This window comes from Hirsutella rhossiliensis, assembly GCF_020360975.1.
Source record: "Hirsutella rhossiliensis strain HR02 chromosome Unknown scaffold00022, whole genome shotgun sequence".
In the NCBI taxonomy this organism is placed as follows: domain Eukaryota; kingdom Fungi; phylum Ascomycota; class Sordariomycetes; order Hypocreales; family Ophiocordycipitaceae; genus Hirsutella; species Hirsutella rhossiliensis.
The window spans coordinates 735,157-759,335 of record NW_025408688.1 but is presented as its reverse complement, the minus strand read 5'-3'; the positions used below and the strand labels follow the sequence as shown (position 1 = coordinate 759,335).

Sequence of the window (24,179 nt, the reverse complement as noted above, 5' to 3'; positions counted from 1 at the left end):
TGTCTGACAGTTATGAGCCCGGTAGCACTTAGGCGCTCATCATAGCTGATTCCGACCATCGTGCAAGATCGCTCGCACGGTGCCTATCGCCACACGCACACATCACTCAGGGGATACAAACCCTGCCGCTTTTGTCTGCTTGCTTACGCCAATCGTTCTATCCCTCCTTGCTGCCCATTTCCCAACACCAAAGGCTTTCCGAAGATGACAGCCAAGTCTGAGGTTACGCTCTCCAGACCGTCCGAATGGGCTTCCTGGTACGACGATTTCGTCTCAAGGGCTGAGACTTCCAAGGTCTTTGGCTTTGTCGATATCGACAAGGATGCTCCGATCCTGGAGGAACCAAAGGAGCCTATGACTTCCGAGGAAATGCTTGAGTCACTCAACAAGTCTGCCTTTAACGCTTGGGCACGCGCATACCAGCAGAACGCTGCATCTGCCGGACCAAGACCAGACCCGGCCACTGACCTCAACGATGGTCAGTGGACCCGACTCACACGTCTTCAGTCCGAATATAAAGTCAAGCTAGCGACCTTCGCCAACCGGCAGCGCGCCTATGCTGAACTCGCTGTTTGGGTCCGATCAACTGTCGATAAAACCTATCTTGGCAACACGACTTCCAAGTCTGACCTTCGCGTTATTGTCCGCGACCTGAAATCAAGCCTTGCGCCCTCTGAAGACGAACAGAAAGAGGAAGCACGCTTAAGATACCGTCAGGTCCTCACCCAGACAAAGAGAGTCAAGCCGGAGGACTGGCTCGTGGCTTGAATAAAGCCAAGTTAGAAGGCGAACGACACAAGATCGCCGAGCTTGAAGGACAGTCTGCCCTCAATGACTTTCTCACAGCGACTTCTGCCTTTGATGCGACATGGGCAAGCCAGCAGAAGGTCCACATCATGAACAGCAAAAAGTTCGGCCTCAAGATTGATGTCACACTACGCGCATTGGGCGAACTGTTCCACGAGCAGGTCCGAAGCACCAGAATGAGCAGCAAGCTGTCTGACAGCGTGTTTGCCGCCTCTGATGCAGCTCAAAGCCACTGTCCATGCGGAGTGCCGTCGTCTAAGCACCGATGGAAGTCCCTTGACTGCGCTGCTGTACAAATTGCAATCAATGGCGAGTCCAAGGATGGACGACAAGTCAAGTCCAGCCGCGTCAAGACCTGCAAGGAAGCTCTCAAGCAAGCCAAGTGGAAGAGTCTTGTAGACACGGTCAAGGCCTCGGCAGCCACTGCCAAGACAGATCAAGCAGGAGATAAAGGAAACCCACGCAAACATGGCGACTTTGCCGGACTGACAATCGATGCAAAAGGCCTCACAAGTGGAACCACCGACTCGGTCTTTTCAGCTCTACGCGAGAAGCATCCTCTTTACAATTCGACGATCTATGACGGTGGAGCAACTACCCATATCGTCAATGACAAGAGTCTGCTGACCGACATCCGCGAAGCTGAGGAAACCGACTACGTTATGATCGGAGAAGGTTCCTTGAAGGTCGAAGCACGGGGCACTCGAAGGGTGGAAAATGTTCTGGATGGCGAAAACGGAAGAAACACACGCGCCCTTGTTCTTCTCGACGTTGCGCATGTGCCACGATTCCACACGAACATTGTCAGCGCGAAGAAGCTTGCAAGGAAGGGTCTATGGCACTGTGGGGTCGACAACACGCTTCGAATGGGAACCTATGACGACAATGATATCCTTTGTCGGCTTACAGACCAGTACGATCTCGACGTAGTCGAATACAAGCCAGTTTCCCGCTCTTACTTCAAGCTTCCACAATCACTGATCTCCGTGTTCAACGCCTTCCAAGGCGTATTTTCTTCCTTTCAGACAGACAACACTAGGCCAAGACGGCAGAGAATGGCGATTTCAAGGGTTCCGCCTCCACCACGATTGATTCGTCCGAAACCTGGCATCACCGATCCTGCCACGCTGGGCCACAAGCACTTGAACAACTTGTCTTACAGACAAAGGGCATCCGGATCAAGGGCCCAACCACCGTTCAGTGCACGGCCTGTGGCACCGGCAAGGCAACCGAGATTATCTCCCGCAGGGAATCCCCGAACAAATCAAGGCAACCGTTCTTTCGGGTCTTTATCGACATTTACCAGATCGCGGGCACGCCGTAGCGGACGATGAGCGCCAGGATCTTGTGCCGCATGCTGAGACGGAGCTCAGTTCTTATCAACACCTTCATTCTTCAGTCTCGTGGCCGGCCTCAGTGGAAGCCCTACCTCTCACAGGGCCAGTGGCGGCAGCAGCTTGTTGACGAGATTATCGCAAGATACGGAAAAAGCGGCAGCTCGAGGCAACGATATAACGCCGGCAACGAATTCGTGCCAATATCACAGCATCAACATATCAACAGGGGAAAATGCTCTCGCTGCTTGGCCTGCCAAGGATTCAAGCTGGGCCAAACACGGTCTCAAAGCCAGCAAAAAAGGGGCCAGAGGGCGGCTCTGGCTGACTTGACTGGCAATGCCCTCAACCGCCGGCAGGCGCGGCAGACACGTTGGGGATGTAATGCATGCGGTAGCTTTGTGTAAAGACGGAAGTAACTATTAATGTGTGAGTTTTTATTGGCTGTAATCCCTGTAAGGTACACGCTTGCAGCCTTCGTACACTCAATGGGATAGGGGCACGATTTTGAGGCTTAGTCAGAAAGCGCGCCCCGGGCGCCAGTGTAAGTTATCAGCCGCCGACGCAGTGGGGAGCCAATGTATGTATGTATGTGTATTTCACCCGGAGGATTTCTCCTATAGGGCCTAGACGTAAAAGCTACTGACATTTCAATACATTAATGCGTAACACCTTAAGCCCCACGGATGTGGGGAGCCAATGCAATGCAATGCAATTTATTCCGCCCGGAGGGACCAACCCTAGAGGGCCGCGACACTCAGCTATTTACAGATCCTCCACTTTCGACTGCAACACCCAGAAGCCCCACATTTTGCTCCTATCCGTACATTTCAGCCTCCAATTTCGCCGTTGACAGGCCTGCTTGAAGGCCCATTTCTCCAAGTGTTCAGCATCCTATTCTCAGCAGCTGAAGCCCGGTCTGTCAATGAGAGGCTGTATGGTGCTAGTACTGTGCACTCTGGTTTGCCAGTACTGTCATCGTTGGTCCGTGTCTAGTCTCCCGGTTGCCATCGCGAATTTGATCGTAGCGCGTACTGCTGGTAGGTTCGGCTTCCATTTGTCGCCATCGGACATCGACTTCCTCCTAGGAAGAAAGACAGATTTCCATCTTGGTTCGATTGCATTTCATCATGCTTTTCTTTCAGAGATCCATGCCTTACATCGAAAGAGGAAGTGCTCCACTGTCTCGATTGCTTGACCACAGCCACATAGGTCGCTTTCTGCCGCCTGTATTCCATGAAGGTAACTATTGAGTCTCGATTTGCCTGTGCGAAGTTGCGCAAGTACTCTCGCTTCTTTCCCACTAACGTACCTCACTGAGTCATGCAACGCACCACGTCATGCAACAAATTGCCCGACCGGCAAGCCAGAGCGAAAATTAATCCTGCAACCGACACAACCATTTAAAATACTATTAAACATTACAATATGTGAAACACTTCATACAGAGTCTATCTATATGATGGTTTTCTTAGGAAATATGAGCAGGCGGTCTTGTGGTCCGCCCAGACCTGAGAGACTGAGAAACCGGCCTCCATACTTCCCTGCGCTTCCGTCGAACGGGAGGTATGTCTTTTACCCCTAAAGCTCCGGGACTGTGGTCTCGAGCCACTGAAGCTTCAGAACCAATCTTTACCCTTTCTTCCTCCGAGTTGTTGCGTGGTTGAATGCCCGTCGCGCAAACCCGCTTCCAACGCCCCTCGTTTTTCTCACCGCTACCATGTCTTTTGTGCCCTCTTACACCAGGCTTTGACGTAGCAGCTACCTCAAACTTGACTTCCCGAATAGCCTGGCGTTCAGCCTCGCGTGCAGACCTCTGCTTTTAATTTTGCTGCGGCCTCCCGTTTCTCAGCTCGCTTTGCCTCGCGCTCCGCAGCACGCTCTGTCTTCTCTCGAGAACGCTGCTCTCGCAAGGCCTGACGCATTGCAGCCCGCTGTTTTTCTTCTCGGCAGATTCTCGAGCCTTTTCTTCACGTGATATGGCTACCTGGAGTCGACGATCTTCAATGGCTTGCTTGCGCTGCTCGTCGGCCTGTGCCTTGTCCGTCTGACGTCGCCGCGCCAGTTCCACCTTGGCTGGACTGAAAAAGACCGGCTGGCCACCACTTTCTTCCGGATTGAAAAGGCCCAAGGCCTTTCTGCGTTTCCTTTATGTGCAAGTTTGAGCGCTTCCTGTAGATCTCGATTTTCGTGTTGTACGAGCTCATATTGTGTCGCCAGTTTCTCTGATGCTCGGGAGAGCGCTGTGACTCGGGAGTCCATCAGCCCTTCCTTGCGGAGACGGCGGGTAATGCGCCGAATAGCCCGAAGAGAGCCTGGAGTCTTCATCGCCCTTTCCTCAGATGCAGTTTGTGGGGGTGTCACATCACTGCTGTGGCTAATCTTGGACAATACTTTGCCGGGGTCGAGTGGATGGATTCCTGTGGCCCGCCAACCAGCCTCGATATTTTTGGCCGTAAATGCCTGGTTCCACGCATCACGAAAGAGTGGCCAAAAATTCCGTTTGGTAGGCGAATTAACCCCATCCAATGGACATCAGCTGGTCGGAACCTTGAGCATAATAGGTGGAGAGTGCGGAAAACAGGCCAACATCGAGTGGTTGAAGCCGATGAGTTGAGTGCGATGGCAACACAGCAATGAGAATTCGATTCCGATCGGCATAGTCAATGAATTTCAGGTTAATGTGACTATTGTGACCGTCTAAAATTAAGAGACGGTAGGCACGACCAGCCTTTTGCTTCGTATGGCAGTCAAATATGCGCTGAAGCCAGTGTAAACCCAGTGCATCACAGCTCCAGCCGTTTTCCGTACTGGCGAAGAAGGCTACTTCGCTGGAATGGTCAAAATCCTCAAGCCAAGTATCTTGAAAGTCTTTTGACTCCCCTTTGTAAATGAGGGCCGGTGGCAGGTACGAATAATCTGCACATATGGCAGCGATCAGCGTGATGAACTCCCGGTTCCCGTCTTGGCTTGCCCCGACCAGTTTTCCGCGCCTGAGGGCTTCTCGGGGGACAACTCGCTTGGTGGAGCGAGAGAGACCAATTTGGAATCCCTTCTCGTCAAAATTATAAACATTTGAGGACTGATGTTGTACTTTTCGATCTTTTCGCGGAGCTAGTTGGATTCGGTCAGAAATGGCGACTTTACGGCATTTGACCGAGTATTGTCGGCAGTATACCCTTGAAATGACGATAAAAGCAGTCTTACTAGATTGAAGAAGTTTTGGAAATGCCTGAATTATCAGCAGCCTTCCGCTGATGATCTATGGTGCGCAAATACAAGCTCGAAAGACGGTCATGGTGTCGCTTGCGGAAGCGGCTCACCCAGTTGACACCAAGCTCTGTCCCTGCGATTTCCTCGGCGATATTCTTCAACATCTGAGGGTAGGCGGGATACCACGGTCGGTCAGCTTATTGACGTGCCCAATAAGAATCTCCTCCTGCGCGCTGGTGAGTTTCTGTCGCGAGTAAGAGTTCGCGTCGTGATTTGAGGCTGTTTTGCCTTTGAAGCGGCGCCACAGCGTGGATTTGTCGATATTGTATCTCCTCGCGGTCTCTGCATATTTAGGGCGATCTTGGGATTGCAGTTCTATAATTGCCTCTGCAATACGAGGGTTGTGATCCATATCGCGTCAATTTGAAGAAGACGCGTCAGGTGTTGAAAATTGTTGCATGACCTAGTGCGTTGCATGACGCAGTGGGGTACGTTAAGTGAGTCGTAGATCGTTCGCGTATGAGAGGCGCGGACCCCCGCGCCTTTAAAGTCGGCGCGGACGTCCGCGCCTGTTATGTAAGCCCAGGCGGAAGATAGTCGGGCCGCCCCCTGACCTGTACTCTCCTTTTCTATTGCATGTGGCAAACTGTCGCACAGAGAGCCAGCCTCATATAGCATACCATCTGCGCTCAGAGTAGTTGTCCGCGGAAGCGATGCTATAATCCGCATATTAAGGTCGAGCGCCTGCATGCGTGGTGCTTGGACCCCATTGAGGCCAAAGCTCAAACGCAGGCTGCATTAAACCTCGCAGGCGGCCTCGGTTACAAGGGTTCTGCACCACGTCCACAAAGCAGGAGTTTCCTTTCCTTTGTGTATAAAGAGCTGCTCACTGTCGTGCACTACAGCTAGCTCTTCAAGATAATTCCAATATGGGGCTTACTGAATTCCCTGACGATTGCCTTCCTCCTGAGGGCCAGTTCGACTCGCGAGAGTCTCTTCTTGCCTCAATTAATGCGTGGGCGGCTCCAAGAGGCTATGCCTTCACCACAGGCAAGTCCACGAGAGACCCGCGGTCCGGAAGACGCACAGTCATATTTGCCTGCGATCGTGGAGGTAGACTTGGGGCTCATACAAGCAAGGACCAGAAGCCAGCTGATCGGCAACGGTCTACAAGCTCCCGTATCACTGGATGCCAGTTTTCCATCAATGCGAAAGAGAGCCTTGATAAGTCGTACTGGTATGTCAGGCATCGCCCAGGCGAGGAGAAGTCGGTCCACAACCATGAGCCCAGTCTGCATATTACAGCACATCCAGCTCATCGTGCCTCTCCTCAACTGACCAGTCAGCTATTGGGAACCTCTCAAGCGCTGGCATAGCACCAAAGGATATCCGGACATATATGCGCCAGAGCTCTCAGACTGCCCAAGGAGCGACACAGCAAGACATATATAACTGTATCGCACAGCGCAGACGAGAGCTCCTTGCTGGCCAGAGCACAATGCATGCCCTTGCCAATGAGCTTGACAACGAGGGGTTCCAGAGCCGCATACAGCTTGATCATGATGGCCGAGTCACAGCAGTCTTATTCGCACACCCAGCGTCTCTAGGATACCTCAACGCATACCCAGAATTACTACTGCTAGACTGCACATACAAGACGAACAAATATAAGATGCCACTGCTCGATATGATCGGCGTTGATGCCTGTCAGCGGTCATTCTGTATTGCCTTTGCCTTCCTCAGTGGTGAAGACGAAAATGACTATATCTGGGCACTGGACCAACTCCAATCGATATACGAGTTATATGACATTCGCCAGCCATCGGTTATCCTGACAGATCGCTGCCTCGCCTGCATAAACGCAATTTCCGGTGCTTTCCTGCGTCCAAGTCTCTGCTTTGCATCTGGCATGCGAATAAGGCGGTGCTTAGCTATTGCAAACCAGCTTTCGACCGTGACGATGAGGACTCTAATAGTGATGAGAGGTGGGCTGAGTTCTTTGGGTATTGGCACTCAATCGTGGGCTCGAAAGATGAGGAGACATTTGATCAACAAGTTGAAGAGCTCGAGAAGCGCTTTGTGCCACGATACGTCAAGGAGGTTAGCTACATACGGAAACCTGGTTGGACCCGTATAAGGAAAAGCTCGTCAAGGCCTGGGTCGATCAATATGCTCACTTCGGCAATGTGGCTACTTCCCGGGTGGAAGGCATCCACGCATTATTGAAGAGTCACCTTAAGAAGTCAACATTAGACCTCTTCGAGGCAACGAGGGCAATCAAGCAAGCTCTCCTCAACCAACTGGCCGAGCTACAAGCCAACCAAGCCAGGCAGCATATACGGATGCCAATTGAGCTCTCTGGAACCGTATATAGCACGGTACGTGGCTGGGTATCACACGAAGCCTTGCGACAGGTTGCAAAGCAACACAAGCGCCTCAACGAGAAAAACACCCCATCTTGCACAGGCAGCTTCACCAAGTCTCGCGGTCTCCCTTGTGCGCACGCATTACAGTCTCTCATAGTGGAAGATCTGCCCTCCGGCTACAACATTTTCATACACATTGGCGCCTTCGACGGGATAACAAAGAGATTGGTCAGGTCCTCATAGAGCCTCGTCGGCGACTAGACCAACTTGTCGCCGCATCAAGGATATCACAGTCATCCACACAGCGCGAGCCAAGTGCATTTGAAGCCATAGAGTCAGATCTACGGCCAAAGGCGCCGCCTACATGCAGCAAATGCCACCAGCAAGGGCACATCATGACATCTCGCAATTGTCCTTTACGCTATAGCGACATACTGCAGCGGGCAGAGGCACGGGCGGCACAGACTGCAGAGACTGCAGCAATTGCAGGGACTGCACAGACTGCACAGACTGTACAGACGGTAGCAGTTCCAGAGACTGCGCAGACTGCAGCAGTCATGGAGAAAATGACAGTTGCAGTCACTACGGTCTCTACAGTCTCTACAGCAATTGCAGAGACTACAGAGACTACAGAGAATCTATTATATGATGACCCACGAGCCATCTATCAGAGGTATGTCAGGAAAGAGACTCTTGGTATAGAGCACAGCCTCGCGGCAGTCTCAAGACCAACCAGGCATACCGAAAGGCAATGGGCTTGCCATTGCGCTACAGCAAGACTGAATATGACTGGTGCCTCGACTGGAAGCAAATGTCAAGGAGCTGCGGCTCGAGGCAATGGACCAAGGTAGAGATGATGGCATACCTTGATTGGGATAAGGCAGAAGAAGAGCGATTAGATGCCCGGGTGGCCGAGGAAATTCAGGTGCAGCCTTTCTCACGAGAAAGAGGTACTGCAGGTATATGGGCTGACTGCGAGAGAGACTCAGAGGAACAGCAGGCATTTTATTCACATATATAAGTGGTGATGATGCCGGCGATGCGAAAATGTGAGGCAGATCGTGAGATCACCGACATGCACCGGCGTGTAGCACTGTAGCTGGCCAATTTTAAGGCGGTGAACTTCCCGCACCCTCCCTTGCCACGCAACAGCGGCGCCCTTTGCGTCACGTCAATCTACCAAATAGGGAAGGCTATGGGTTCGAACCCTAAGGGATATCCTCCTTTGCAATTAATTGAAGCTATATGTATGCAGCAAGCATGCTGTATCGGTGAGGCCGACTGCGAGCGCAGTTGGCGGCGGCCCAAATGGCCTGCCAGGCTTACATAACAGGCGCGGACGTCCGCGCCGACTTTAAAGGCGCGGGGGTCCGCGCCTCTATTGGCTCCCGCCGACTTTGAGATCTCAATTGAGGTCTCCTTTTTTGTAAAGACTTTTATCCCGGCTTTTAGTTCGTGGTGGTGGGTTCGGCCCATACGCCATGGCGGGGGGTAGCGCAGGCCAGGTCGCGGTGGGGTTGGGTAGCCCGTCAGCATCGCCGACGCGGTCGACGCGTGGAGTGACGCCCAGCGGAAGGGTCCAAGACACACTTCGATCGCTCGAAAACGCGACATCGAAGACGTCAAAAAGACCGGCGACTCGAGCGACGCGGATATCGCCAGCCGAAACCGAAATTGAACGCGTAATCGAAGAGAAGAAGGCTCGCAGCAATGGCGAGACCGGCAAGGCGATGCTCCAGAGGGTGCTGGAGGTGTTGGGGAGAATGGGAGGTGAAATGGGAAGATTGAAGGATGCGATACACGAACAGAGCGACACCATCCGTGCCCAGGAGAGCCTGATCCGAGAGCTCCAGTCTCAAGTCAAGGAATCACGCAGAGAGTCTGATCGCGAGAACAAGGAGTTGCGAGAGGAACTCCAAAATACGAAGAAGGACCTGAGACAGATTCGGGAGCAGCTTGAAGCGTTCAATGCCGCAACGAACTCGGAGAGGAACAGCCCTCAAGCCTCGTATGCGGACGTTGCCCGAATAACGCCGTCGAATATATCAACGAACCTGAGCAGCCCATCAACGCGCATGACACCATCGTCGTTCAGCGACACGCTCTATTGCACAATCGACCTATCACGAGTCGAAGATCAGAACAGAGGCAGAGCGCAGGTGGGAGAAATCCGGCAAGCCGTCGAGGCCGAGATGAGGGCGAAGGAGGGTCATGAAGGGTGGCGATGCGCGGCAGTCGTGAAAGACGCGCGGAACGCAGAACGTGTTAAGATCATGTGCAGGAATGAAACAGAACTTCAGAGAGTCAAAGACGCTGCGCAGAAGACGGCGGTCATAGGAGCGCGGGTCATGAGGGATCAACTCTACCCAGTCAAGGTCGACAATGCCAATCGCACGGCAGTGTTGGACGCAGAAGGCTACGTCTTGACGGGTGCAGCCGAGGCACTTGGCGTGGAGAACAACGTCACCATTGCCAAGATTTCGTGGTTGAGCAATAAAGAGATAGGAAAAGCGTATGGGTCAATGGCTGTTTACGTTACAAAGGGGAGCGATGCGAAGAAACTACTGGATGGCCAATACTTTGACCTGGCTGGGAATCGGCGTGCACGAGTGTCTTCGAGCCGCGCAAAGGACCAGTGCAATGCTACAACTGCCAAGAAATCGGTCACAAGGCCTTCTCATGCAAGAAACCGCAGACCTGCGGTAGATGCGCGAAGCCGGGGCACCACCATAGGGAGTGCATTGCGGCGGAGCCAAAGTGCGTGCCCTGCGGAGGACCGCACGAGTCGCTCAGCCAGAATTGTCGATTGCGCAACCCACCACGCCATGCATAGAAAGCTAGGTATCTTCCAGCTTAACGTACGCAAGCGAGACACGGTACAGCTCAGTGTTATGAACGACGAGGAATTGAAGGACTGCGCGGTGCTGGCGATTGCAGAGCCCTACGCGCGCAAGAAGGACGGGATGATCGTGACGGCCCCGATGGGCCATAGCAGTTGGTCAAGGATACTTCCGACGCAGACCAACGAGGCGGGATGGCCGGTCAGGAGCATGCTTTGGATACGGAAGGACATCGACTCGGAGCAGGTCCCGATACCGTCGTCAGACCTGACAGCGGCTGTGCTGCATCTGCCAGATAGAGATGTCTTGGTGATGTCGGTGTATGTACAAGGGAAGGACGAGGAGGCCCTGATTCTCACAACGACGGAACTGGGCGGTCTAATCACCCGTTTCCGTAACGGCACTGGCAAGCGAACCGATGTGGTGTTGGCAGGGGACTTCAATCGGCACGACCTACTCTGGGGAGGCGATTGTGTCACGTCCAGGAGACAAGGTGAGGGTCAACCAATCATCGACCTTATGAACGAACATGGCCTTTGCAGCCTGCTCCCCCGCGGCACGAAGACTTGGCAGGGTCCAGATAAGGAAAGCACGATTGATCTGATGTTGGTGTCGACGGAACTGGCGGACGACATGGTGAAATGCGCCATTCACCCAGCGGAATATGGATCGGACCACCGGGCCATTCATACAGCCTTTGACATCGACCTACCAGAAAGAGACCTCACACCGAGGCTTCTACTTAGGAACGCGCCCTGGACAGCAATCAGGAACAGGGTCGAGCAGGAGCTGCGACCAATATCTTGGGACGGCAGTTTACAAGACCAGACCGACCGCTTCATGGAAGTAGTGCTTAGTGCGATCAATGACCTGACGCCACGGGCGAAGCCATCCCCGTATGCAAAGAGATGGTGGACGACCGACCTCACCCGACTGCGACAGGTCTACACCTTCTGGAGAAATCAAGCTAGGTCAAGAAGGCGAGTGGGACAGCCAGTGGTGGACCTGGAAAGGCGGGCGAAAGAAGCAGCGAAAGAATTCCATGACGCCATTCGCAAACAAAAACGGCAGCATTGGGATGACTTTCTGGCCGATGACGGCAACATTTGGAGGGCCGCTAAATACCTCAAGGCGGGAATGGACTGTGTGGACAACAAGGTACCACAGTTGAAGAGGGAAAATGGAACGGTGACGAAAGACAAGCAGGAACAGGCGGAGGAGCTGCTCAGTGCCTTTTTTCCGCCACTACCGGACGCTATCGAGCCTGAACATGAAGGACCGCAACGGGCGCCGGTGCCCATGCCAGAACTGACCATGGAGGAGATTGAAAGGAAAGTCATGACAGCCAAACCCTGGAAGGCGCCTGGAGACGACGGCCTGCCAGCCATGGTCTGAGACAGCTATGGCCGGTGGTCAGAGGGCGAGTGGTGCATCTGTTCCGGCTATCAGTGGAACATGGAGTCCTGCCGAAGCAATGGCGAATGGCAAAGATCATCCCACTGAAGAAGCCGGGAAAAGATGATTACACTGCGGCGAGGGCCTGGCGACCAATATCGTTGCTGTCGACACTGGGCAAGATCCTGGAGGCGGTGATGGCCGAGCGGATTTCCTTTGCGGTGGAAACGTTTGGGCTGTTGCCAACTAACCACTTTGGAGCCAGGAAGAGGCGTTCCGCGGAGCAGGCTCTCGTGCTCCTGCAAGAGAAAATCTACAAAGCATGGCGAATGGGCAAGGTGCTTAGTCTTGTGAACTTCGACGTCAAGGGTGCTTATAACGGAGTGTTCAAGGATAGGCTTCTACAACGGCTCGCAGCGAGGGGTTTGCCCGCGAGCTGGTCAGGTGGGTAGACGCATTCTGCTCTGAGCGGACGGCCAGCATCACGGTCAATGGACACTGTACCGCACAGCAAGAGCTCCCACAAGCAGGTCTTCCCAGGGATCGCCGCTTTCGCCGATTCTCTTTCTTTCTTCAACGCAGACCTAGTGCAGACCAAAATCAGCACCTCCGGAGGATCAATCGCATTCGTGGACGATTACTCGGCTTGGGTCACAGGCTCGACTGCAGAGTCGAACCGGGACGGAATCCAGTCCATCATCGACCGTGCCCTAGAGTGGGAAAAGCGGAGCGGGGCGACGTTCGAGGGCGACAAGACGACCATCATTCACTTTACACGAATGGCCGAGCGCTCTAGCTCAAGTCCATTTGTTATCAAAGGAAGAACGATCTGGCCACAGGAAAACGCCAAGGTGCTGGGAGTGGTCATGGATGCAAAACTACGATATAAGGAGCATATGGCACGAGCGGCATCGAAGGGACTGGAAACCGCGATGCAGCTGAAAAGACTGCGTGGATTGTCGCCCCGGGTGGCCAGGCAGTTGTTCACGGCTGCGGTTGCGCCTGCTATGGATTATGCCTCCACTGTCTGGGCTCATGCATGCGGAGTGAGGAGGGCTACTGGTTGAATCGAGCACAGATGGTAGGGGCGCAGGCGGTGACCGGAGCGTTCCGTACCGTGTCGACGGCAGTCGCGGAAGCAGAGGCAAGCATTCGGCCGGTGGTAAATCGGCACACTCAAGCAGCGGCGAGGTTTTGGATCAGCGTTCGTACTCTCCCGAGGGCGCATCCTCTCGCCCGGCTGGGCATCAGAGTGTGCCGAAGATTCACGTCCCCACTGCAAACGATGGCTCAAGAGCATGGAGAGTCAGCAGGTCAAAGCTTGAAGTCATCAGAGAATACGCGGTGGCCCCGTGGAAGACCGCATTCGTGTTCTCTGTGACCTCGATGATGACCAGGCAGCTGAGTTGGTTGCGAAAGCGCAAGGCATTGTCGTCGCGACGAGCTCATCCGAAAGGCGAGGCGTAGTCGGCATGGGAGGCTGTGTTCGAGATACGAGAGTCAACAACGAGCAAGAAGCACTGGCGAGCTATTCCATCACTCTGGGGCCGCGAGAAGATCAAAACCCATATGTCGCGGAGCTGGAGGCGATTGCCACGGCTCTGCGATGTATGCCAGCGCGACTCGAGCAAAGAGAGCTAGTCTTTGTCACAAGCAACAGATCGGCCATGCAGGCGATTGGCCAACCGCGCCAGCAGTCGGGCCAATACATCATCCAAGAAATTTACAAGCATGTCAGGCTCTTCCGGCAACGGGGTGTTTCGATTCGTATGATATGGGCCCCGGCAGGAGCTGAAGGGTTTGCGTTGGGGGCAAAAGCAAAGGCAGCAGCGCGGAAAGCGACACGCGAGGGGCGCATCCAGGAGAACTCGCCATTTCAAGCCCGCTCGACAAGAACAAGACTAGTGCTCTCTGGACTGCAACAGCAAAGACTGGAAATTCCTGCGAGAGTGGGAAGATACTCGAAAAGAATTGACACGGCGTTACCAGGCAGACATACGCGAACGATCTACGACTCACTTAGTGGGAAAGAAGCGAGAGTACTTGCGCAACTTCGCACAGGCAAATCGAGACTCAATAGTTACCTTCATGGAATACAGGCGGCAGAAAGCGACCTATGTGGCTGTGGTCAAGCAATCGAGACAGTGGAGCACTTCCTCTTTCGATGTAAGGCATGGATCTCTGAAAGAGAAAGCATGATGAAATGCAATCGAACCAAGATGGAAATCTGTCTTTCTTCCTAGGAGGAAGTCGATGTCCGATGGCGACAAATGGAAGCCGAACCTACCAGCAGTACGCGCTACGATCAAATTCGCGATGGCAACCGGGAGACTAGACACGGACCAACGATGACAGTACTGGCAAACCAGAGTGCACAGTACTAGCACCATACAGCCTCTCATTGACAGACCGGGCTTCAGCTGCTGAGAATAGGATGCTGAACACTTGGAGAAATGGGCCTTCAAGCAGGCCTGTCAACGGCGAAATTGGAGGCTGAAATGTACGGATAGGAGCAAAATGTGGGGCTTCTGGGTGTTGCAGTCGAAAGTGGAGGATCTGTAAATAGCTGAGTGTCGCGGCCCTCTAGGGTTGGTCCCTCCGGGCGGAATAAATTGCATTGCATTGGCTCCCGCCAGTGCAGTGTAACCGTTTGGCAACGCACTGCTGGTCCAGTGAGGCCTCCCCCTCCACACTGCTGGTTCAGTGAGGCTTCCCCCGCCACACTGCTGGTTCAGTGCGGCTCCCGTCAAACTGCCCCATAGTTCAGTGCGAGCGTCGCGCACTATCAGTGTCACCATCAGTGTGACGAGTGTGACTTGTGTGATAGAGCTAAACTTGGACGTTTGACCATTAACGTAATTCCTGGCCTACTTACAACGAGTCAATCGCTGATTAAACGGCGGGATGCGTTCTTGCTCAATTTTACAAACCATCTAGCTCTTACGAGATATCAAAGTGTTGCCAGGGCAGAACGAGCCTCTGCGTAGCTTTCATCTCATGTCTGTAGGGTAGCATCTGGTCACACTTCCCATACTCTCTGCTAGGCAGAACTTGACGTTGAAGCCTTTCCTCAGTTCACCTTGCCCCCCGCCGACAAACACGAAACAGACGCGACAGGGTAAAAGCAGATCAGATGTGCAATATTTATTGCGCTCTCCAATCGCCAGACCGCTTCACGATCACTGAACTTTACCGCTCGACTAGTCTTGATGAAGCAAGCCACCGGCTTCCAATCATCCAACCTTGAGGGATGTGATTGGACGTCAAGCTCATTCTGGGACGCCCGATTTTGGCCTTAATCTGACCAACTTGACCAATAGCGAGCCGGAACAAAGAGCTGCAGTCTCTTGAGCGCTTTACTGAACCGAATTCACGCTTGCATGCGTATGAATCGCGCCGTGACGCGCCAGACTATTTTATCAGGTTTTATCAGGGCCTCGTCGCGCTTTGCAGTGTCCCAATTTCTACGGCAATGACTCCCTGTTCCGTAGTTGCGGTCGTTCCCGTACCAAGATTGCCGACTTCGACACGCCCAAGACGTTTCTTCAGTATCTGATCGCCTCCAAGTTCGCGACATCATGGACAACTTCACTCAGGCGGATGCGGCCGACTGCGCAAGTGACACTGCCGCCTCATCATCGCCAACACCGTCCACTTTGTCCCCACTGAACAGTTGCCGCCAGCATATTTCGCCCGTTTGGCAATTTTGCCGAAGAGAGGAAGGGAAAAATTATGCGGCAGCTTGGACCGACGCAAACGGGACGAAATGGTGGCACTGTCAACCCTGCTGGAATAAGAAAAGAGCCAAAAAGTACAATTACTCTGGCGGTTCATCCGCCATTGTCAACCACTTGCGCAAGGAGCACCGAATCATGCTTCCCGGAAGACAAGAAAACAGGCGAGAAGTGACGCAAACTCGACTTGGTGACATCACCGCATTTTTGGCCGATGAGGCCCAGGTTTCCAAGAAACGCAAGGCGACAGTGGCTGAAAATGCCCTTGACCAGCCCATGTTTCGCGAGCTTTACTGTCTCTACGTTGTAGCCTGCAGTCTGCCATTCACTCATGTTGAGCAGCCAGCTTTTCGCGACTTGATACAGTACATTTGTCCGGCTGCGAATGATCTTCTTCCGACATCTGGGGATACCATTAGAAGCGATTTGCAAAGAGGCTACGATGGCAAACGGGAGTTTGTCAGACGTGCACTACAAAATGCTCTCGTCGATACACATTGTTCCAGACAACTGGACATCGCCGAATCATTTGGGCGTGATAGGATTCACGGTTCAGTTCGTCACCGAGGATCATGGTCTGCTGTCCTTGGTGGTCAGGATCAAAGAACTTCAAGGACAGCACAGTGGTGAGAATATGGCGGAAGCCATCATGGAGTTTGTGCGAGAGTATGGAATAGCCTCCAAGATTGGTTACTTCATGATGGATAACGCATCCAATATGAACACAATGATCGACAAAGTCAGCGACGACCTGGAACGTGAGTTCGACGTTTTCTACGACCCTCCAGCATCGACTTCGCTGTTTCGGCCACATCATCAATCTGGCGGTGATGGAATTCCTCATAGGTAAGCGTCCGCGCACGATCGAGTCCTATCACGGCCCATCCGAAGATGAGATCGAACAGTGGCGGACACGAGGGGCGATAGGGAAAGTACATAACATCGTTGTCTTCATCACATGGACTCCTCAACGGCTCCAAAAGTTCACAGGTCTCAGTGATGGTCTGCGGCTTCGGCGGGATAACGACACCCGTTGGAACTCGTGGTACAACATGGTCGAATGGGTTCTCAGACCAAAAATTCGTCAAGCCATTACTGTGTTCTGCTCCGAGGAGCCTGCGCTGCAAGAAGATGCCTTGCACCCGTGCGATTGGATTGTTTTGGCCGAGATCCATAAATTCCTCGAGCCCTTTCACGACGCTACTATTGCCAACGAAAGCTGGAAAAAGTCCATTTCCGATGTCCTACCTACCATGGACTACCTTTTGCACCATATCGAAGCAGCCAGAAATACGACCGATATACCTCACCTAGCCACGATGATGGAGACAGCATGGGCAAAATTAGCCGACTACTACGAGCTCACAGAAGATTCACCTGTCTATTCGGCCGCGACAGTCTTGAATCCTTCTCTCAAGTGGACATACATGGAAAAGACCTGGGAAGACAGGCAAGAGTGGATTGAAAGAGCGAAGGCTCGCGTTGGGCAGTTGTGGAGAGATGAATACAAACCGGCCTCGCAGTGCTGCATTACCAGACCAATTCCTGAACAAAGACCAGATGCAAAACGGCCAAACGGATACAAAATATGGATGAAAGAGCAGAAGGCTACGATTTTCAGCATGGATGATGACGAGTATGATGTGTACTGTCGCGAACCTGTAATCATGGTATCGGATCCGCTCAAATGGTGGCTGGATCCAGCGCAGCGGCGACGATTTCCGGCCTATCCTTGATGGCTATAGACATTCTGTCAATCGCGCCGATGTCGGCGGAAACGGAGCGACTCTTCTCTAAGGCTAAGTTATCAGTGACCGATCAGCGAGGTTCTATCAACGTCGAAACACTCAATCTTCTGGAATGCCTCAGGTCTTGGGATAATAGCGCACTGATACTTCCGACAGAGGTAAGTTCCTAACCAACGAAATGGAGACCAGCTTCTTACGAGTGCATTTCAAGTGTCGATACATGGACGGCAGCCACGACACCATCGAACGCGTCAGCTCTGAAGCCTAAGATTCAGGTCTCGAGGACGAAAGTCAGCATCGGCTTGGTAGAACGTGATGCATTTGAAGCAATGAGGGATTCATGGGCACATGGGCGGCCTAAGGCGGAAATAACGTCTTGACTTCAATCGTGTGCGCCAAGCCTGTATTTTATATATCGCACTGATAGTGTAAACTGCAGTTCGCAGTGCAGTGCAGTTTGTCGCTGACGAACGGACGGACAGTTTGGTTTGGCCATCTGGTCTGCACTGCCAGTTTGGTTTGACCATGTGGGCTTGCACTGCCAGTTCAGTGCGCCCTGGCCGAGTGCACTGGCAGTTTGGTCCAGTGGCGTCACACGCACAGAAGGGGCCGTTTGGGGTGTTCACACGCACTACTTGCACTATTAGGAGCCCTGAAGAAGGGGCTGTGGTGTGAGATTTCGTGTAAATTCCCCGTCTGATTTCCCTCCTCTTTTTGGAATAAAACACGCAAGATTTGCCTACCCCTTCTTTTTTGACATTATCATTAAGCTCAATAAATTACTTCGTATTTTTAATTCACTATATGGTGTGAATTTGTCCATCTTGTCGGAGGCGTCGTCAGTGACATTTTGTCGTCGTGCACGGACCAAGTATGGAAAGGTGTATTGCAATACTTGCAATAAATGTGGGGCCGATACCGATTATCGATTGCAGGCCTTTCATGTATGGAAAACCACCCTGGGCGGAAGAAGGATCCTTTCGTCTCTTCGTTCCTCAAGTTCCTCAAGGCACTCTCATTGGCAGAGCTCCCTTGAGACGATGTTGCAGTGATGTCACAGTTATGTGGATGCGCACATTAGGAGTCTTGTGGTGTATATTGAAAGCTCTGCCCCATCCATCTAAGGAGGGGTGCAGCCGGGACCTTAAGTAGGTACCGGCGCAGGCTAGGAAAACTCTTTTGTTTACAAAACGCGTAGGGGTCTGTTACGCGTCACGGTAAAGTGACTTGTGCCGCGTTGTGACCGTTCCTAGCGTACGTAGACTCCGCACCCCTTGTGACAAGTGACCCTCTTGGAATTCCCCACATCCGACTAGCCTGGGTTTGTGCCATGCATGCCCTTTCTGACCGCATCCACTGCACATTGCATGGAAGACTCGGTATATTTAGATTGCCGAGGCATTGGCGAGTGGAATGATATTTATTTTATGATTTTATCGCAAAAATTGCACGAAGAAACGCGGTCACAGTACAATATGTAAAGTCGACGCGTCGGTGGGGTAGAGGGTGCCCAAAGTGGGGGGTGTGCCTGAAGTTGGGGAGGCTGACTTAAGACCTGCTCTCTCTCCTAGTGACTCTGCACTTAAAGGTATGTCTTCGAGATACATACATATGTATGTATGTATGTGTATTTCACCCGGAGGATTTCTCCTATAGGGCCTAGACGTAAAAGCTACTGACATTTCAATACATTAATGCGTAACACCTTAAGCCCCACGGGTCAGCATACGCTACACCAACCTCGCCGCTACTCGCTCCGTGACAGGCCTGCTTGAAGGCCAATTTCTCCAAGTGTTCAGCGTCCTACCTTCAGCAGCTGAAGCGCGGTCTGTCGAAATCCGAAGTCGAATACCTGTGTGTTAGTATTGTTGAAGGTTAGTGCCATAATCGATCCTAAGTGGATTCTCACTTCCGCTGCTTAGCCCGAAGGGCCAGACGCTGCCTGCGTCTCATCCCCAGGGTTCCGCGCCCGACAGTTCCGGCTGTACGATTCGTGTGGTCCACCGCAGGGCACGCACTTTGGCACTGTCTCCTTGCATTCTCTGTGGTGATGTTCTGCTTTCGCGCTGCTGCGCGCATCTGCCACACCTTTGCGGCTTCTTGCATGAAAACGCCTTGTGTCCCATCTCTTGACAGTTGAAGCACTGAATCGGTCCTACGCGGCGTTCAAAAACATTGGTGCAGGCGGACTCTCCCGCAACATCGAACCACACGCCGTCCAGAAGTCTTTGCGCGTCACTCTCTTTAGTGACATAGATCACCATTGACCCGTACGCTTTGGCTTTCTCTGTTGCTAAGCCAGGTGATCTTGGCAATCGTGACGTAATTCTCGGCTCCGAGCGCCTCAGCTGCGCCCGGCAGAACGTTGCCTTCGGCGTCCAGCACTGCGGTACGCTTGGTGTTGTCGACTTTGACAGGGTAAAGCTGATCTCTCAGTACCCTGGCTCCCGAAGTTACCGTCTTCTGCGCTGCTTCCTTGACCTGCTTCAACTCGGTTTGGTCTCTGCATAAAATTTTGATCCGGTCGGGGTTTCGAGCGTCTGTCACGACCGCTGCGCATTTCCAAGTCTCCTGCCTCTGACTCTTTCTCATGTCGCTCTCTATGGCCTTTCGGATGTTGCCGATCTGCGTCTGGCACCTGTTCGCTTCTTCGACTCGTGATGTGTCCACCGTACAGTAGAGACTATCGCTGACGGCTGTTCGTGCCGATTTAGCTGCTGGTACGGTGCCCCGGTTCATTGTCTGGATCGTCGGCGATGACCCTGCAGCGCTCGCATACGACATCTGCGGACTGCTCTGCAGAGAAGATGCGTGCGTAGCCAGGGTCTCTAACTGCGCTCGGATGTGACGAAGCTCATCTCTCATCTCTTTCCCTTGTTGATCCATTTCCTGGATCATCTGCTGTTGCTTGATATGATCTCGTTTTGCGCATCTATCGCTCGGCTGAGCTTTTGCGTTTCTTGACGTGACTCGCTCAAGAGTTCGAGAACTTTCTGGAGCATGGCTCGGCCTTCGTTCGCGCCACCGCTGCTGCTGGCAACTTTGCGCCGCTCAGTCGCGTCACTGATGGCGACATCGTCCGAGGCAATGCGCGTTGCAAGCCTAGTTGCGCGTGTTGTCTTCTCCGCCAGATCGTCGGGCTGTCGCGCGGCTTCTCGAATTTTGGTGCTTGGCCTCACGACGCGTGTCGATCTTTTCGCGGGTGTCGACGCAGGCGACGCGCTTCGCCCCACCATATTCACGGCCTCAGCCGGCGTCTCCATGATGAGGCCCCTCAATGCCTAGCTGGCGTTCGCTTCAGGCTTCTTGTCGAGTTCGTCGGATCCCCGGTTTCCGCGTCAAGGATCCTTTTTCACACTTCTCAGCACCAGCTTCTTTCCTAGTCCTCTACATACATATCATATATAGGTAAGGTATATGTTGCGTCACAAAGTGGGTGCCGGCAAAAGACGTGTTCTTAGGTTACAAAGGAGAAATCTGTGTAGGTACAGTTGTGTAAGGGGCGAGGGGACTTGCGTCCACTGTGCCCGCTGAAATAGGTGACCGTGTGGACACGGTCTCCCAAAGTACCACCCTCAAGTACCCCCCTAGGCTTTGTTGGGTTTCGCCGCGACAGTATAGTAGGCTTTGGCTATTTTGCGAGCTGAGATTTCAAAATTCCTCTGGCATGGGAAAGAATGCTCTCCCCCTCTTCGCCGGACGAAAGGTATTGAAGCACCTCCTGGATAGTGTCCTCCAACTTGGCGCAGATATAAGATGTTAGACTCGCCTTACCTCTTTTCTATTTTGCTCATCAGTCCTCCATCATAAGCACCGCTTGTTCCTATTCTCCAAAGACCAACTTCCGACTCCTATCGACAAGATGAAGATCGTTGTTTTGGCGGCAGCACTCTCCATTGCGGCTGGCACTGTTGCCTCGCCCCGCAACTCGAACGGGCACGCTAATACTAAGTCTGCTACCGCGGAACAGCTTGGGGCCATGTCGGAGCAAGACGCCCACTCCCTGCCCGTCCCCACCGACTTGCTCTACCCACCAAGCTCCCTTGAAGATTCCGGCGACGACGGCGACGACGGCGACAACGGCGACACCCACCAACCCCCCCTGAAGATTCCGGCCACGACGGCCACGACGGCGACAACGGCCACGACGGCGACAACGGCCGACAACGGCGACAACGGCGACAACGACGACAACGGCGACCACGGCGACCACGGCGACCACGGCGACAACGGCGACAACGGCGACAACGGCGACAACGGTCCTCCCGGTCCTACCGCTCCTACCGCCCCTACCGCCCCTCCGCCCCCACCCCCTCCCGGCCCGGTGGGCAGGGATGGTACCGTCCCCATCCAACGCTGTTATGCCCCGTCGCTTCATGATCACATGACTACCGACGAACAAGGCGGCCCGGGCAGCCGCTGCGAGAACCACCCTCTATACAACCACGAGGGCCCCCTCGGCTTTGTATACTCCAGCCAGCGCCCGGGCACTAGTCCCATTTACCGCTGCTATGCCGCGCAGCTTCATGATCATATGACTACCAGGGAGCCGGGCGAGCCGGGCACCCCCTGCGAGGGTAGTCCTTTTTATCAGCACGAAGGGATCCTCGGCTACGTATTCAACAACCAGGCCGATGGCACCATTCCCCTGACTCGCTGCTATGCCCCGTCGCTTACAGATCATATGGACACCCTCCAGCCGGGCGAGCCGGGCAGCCACTGCGAGAATCATCCTTTATACGTACACGAAGGGGTCCTCGGATACGTAGTCGCTTAAGAAGCTATGCACGCCTGCAGGATTACTACTCGACAATGCATATATCACACGGAGGATGAGCAAGTGAGCATAAAGATCAGGGACTGGAAGACTCTTGATTCTGCTATCTAAGGTGGGAAAGTGTCGAGAAGAAGGTCTGAACGAAGTGAGGCCTCTAGGTAAGAAGGGAAGTCTGCAGACTGTTATTTCTTCTTCCTAGACCACTGAGGGGTCCGGAGGATCTCCTATTCGAACGGGGACCCTTTGAGGAGTCCGGCATAACTATTACTGGCTCGGGGACCTCGAGAGACTGAACTATCGATCTAATAGCTAGAAGAGCTAGTTGATCGGGGAGATGGAGCTGATGTTGCTGACGTAGATGACTTACGTGGCCTTCAGTAATTGGCAAGAAGTGCCCTCTTCCTGATAGAATGTATACTATACCTGAAAACGGGATATCAACTTGGGAGAAGCTTGGGGGGATACAAAAGGGGCTGTTTGGACGGAAAAATGGCAACTAGGGAGCAGAGCAATAAACACATGCACATCACCGACTATCAGATCATCTGAGAATCTACCTACGAAAAGTCCCTTTATTCACTTTTATGCCCACTTTTGATCTCTCCTTCGCGAGATCTTTCGCTTTCCTCTCTCACCAATCTTCCACCACCTCTTACAATGTCTCTAAAAAAGGGGACTGGATATTTCCTACCCCAAGTCGGCTAATTCCTACCCCAAAGTGGCGCAAACGCCACGACTTGCAGTGCCCACATAAATTGGCTGGTACCAACAGGTACCCATGTCTCAATTCCTACCTGACATTTCACTCCATCTTTGAGGGTATTCGCACGCACGCAGCGTACCATTTTCTTGCCTACTGTTCTTCGTTGTCAATCCCCTCATCATGCAATCGATCATCGGCCAGACCTTCGACGACTTTGCCTCGTGCGAGGCTGCGATACACCGTGCCGCGAGGTCCGACTCTGTCAGCCTCGCCTTAAAGTCGAAGAAGCGGCGACCCGGAGCTGCAGAGACTACTGCGGCGGATACGGCAGGGCGTGCAGGACCGCACGGACCTAGACCTCCTCAACTCGAGGTGCCACCGGGAAGGCAGGCGGATCCCGTGGGAAACGGGCATCACCGTGGTAACGCCGCTGAACAGGAACCGGTGGAACCTCAACATGGAGGCGAGCTTGGCGTTCCGGATTCTGCAGCAAACGACGATGCGTGTCTTCATCTCCGAGCACAAGTGGAAGGACGGCCTGCCGACCGAGGAAGAGGCCATCATGATGCTGAACCAGGGCGACGACAGCGCGATCCCGGTGCCGGCCATCTTCATGTTCGTGGCCGGGATGCCGGCCGTCGTGAATCACAATACCCATCAGGGGCTCAAGTTGGTGAATGGTGCCAGCTACACGGCGGTGGAGGTAATCGTCGACAAGGCGTACCCGGGGCATCGGATCTCGGCCGACACGACGATCCACTTCGGGCCGCCGGCGGCGATTATACTGGGGTCGGAGACGACGAAGGATTTCCACTTCGTCGGGATGCCGCCCGGCACGATCCTCCTGACGCCCATGAGCGTCAGGATCCAGCGGAAGCGGAAGCGACCGTGGCAGCAGAACGACGTCAGCCGCAAGGGCCTGCCGTGCGCCGCCGCTTTCGTGTGCACGGATTACAAGGTGCAGGGGGGGACTCTGGAGCGCGTCGCGCTCGAGCTGCGAGGGACGAGGACGACAAACGTCGGCGGACGCGCCGTCCCCTCGCAGTGCGACCCGTACAGCCTGTACGTGCAGCTGTCTGTCACACATAGGATATCAGCCTCCAACAGTCTGACCCCCTATTCGCACAGTCCGTTTCCACATTTCCCCACAGAAACTTCTAGGAGGCATCATCAACGCATCAGTGGCTTCCAGATGATCCGATCAGATGCTTCCATTCACTACCATTCCCTTCCATTCTCATATTCAGGCAGTCTATAAAGAT

At 53.5% G+C, this 24,179-nt stretch overlaps 4 protein-coding genes across 4 annotated transcripts; all 4 read left to right on the top strand.

The window, feature by feature from the left end:
* Positions 1 to 204: 204 nt before the first annotated feature.
* HRG_11802 (uncharacterized protein) lies at positions 205 to 2,131 on the top strand (the record flags this gene model as incomplete). The annotated part of the gene is made up of 3 exons (XM_044870272.1): positions 205 to 478; positions 775 to 1,814; positions 1,970 to 2,131. 3 exons carry the CDS (start codon positions 205 to 207, stop codon positions 2,129 to 2,131), a joined length of 1,476 nt encoding a protein of 491 aa, XP_044714767.1.
* Positions 2,132 to 9,201: 7,070 nt separating this feature from the next.
* On the top strand, positions 9,202 to 13,422 carry HRG_11801 (endonuclease-reverse transcriptase domain-containing protein; the record flags this gene model as incomplete). The annotated part of the gene is made up of 13 exons (XM_044870271.1): positions 9,202 to 10,232; positions 10,378 to 10,401; positions 10,454 to 10,477; positions 10,554 to 11,337; positions 11,389 to 11,409; positions 11,632 to 11,691; positions 11,767 to 11,949; positions 12,033 to 12,293; positions 12,353 to 12,394; positions 12,486 to 12,854; positions 12,936 to 12,980; positions 13,049 to 13,117; positions 13,375 to 13,422. The coding sequence occupies 13 exons, from the start codon at positions 9,202 to 9,204 to the stop codon at positions 13,420 to 13,422; spliced, it is 2,961 nt and encodes a 986-aa protein (XP_044714766.1).
* A 7,877-nt stretch (positions 13,423 to 21,299) lies between these two features.
* On the top strand, positions 21,300 to 22,214 carry HRG_11800 (uncharacterized protein; the record flags this gene model as incomplete). Its single annotated transcript, XM_044870270.1, has 1 exon — positions 21,300 to 22,214. The coding sequence occupies one exon, from the start codon at positions 21,300 to 21,302 to the stop codon at positions 22,212 to 22,214; it is 915 nt and encodes a 304-aa protein (XP_044714765.1).
* Positions 22,215 to 23,097: 883 nt separating this feature from the next.
* HRG_11799 (PIF1 protein) lies at positions 23,098 to 24,078 on the top strand (the record flags this gene model as incomplete). The annotated part of the gene is made up of 3 exons (XM_044870269.1): positions 23,098 to 23,178; positions 23,249 to 23,979; positions 24,069 to 24,078. The coding sequence occupies 3 exons, from the start codon at positions 23,098 to 23,100 to the stop codon at positions 24,076 to 24,078; spliced, it is 822 nt and encodes a 273-aa protein (XP_044714764.1).
* Between the last annotated feature and the right edge of the window lie 101 nt (positions 24,079 to 24,179).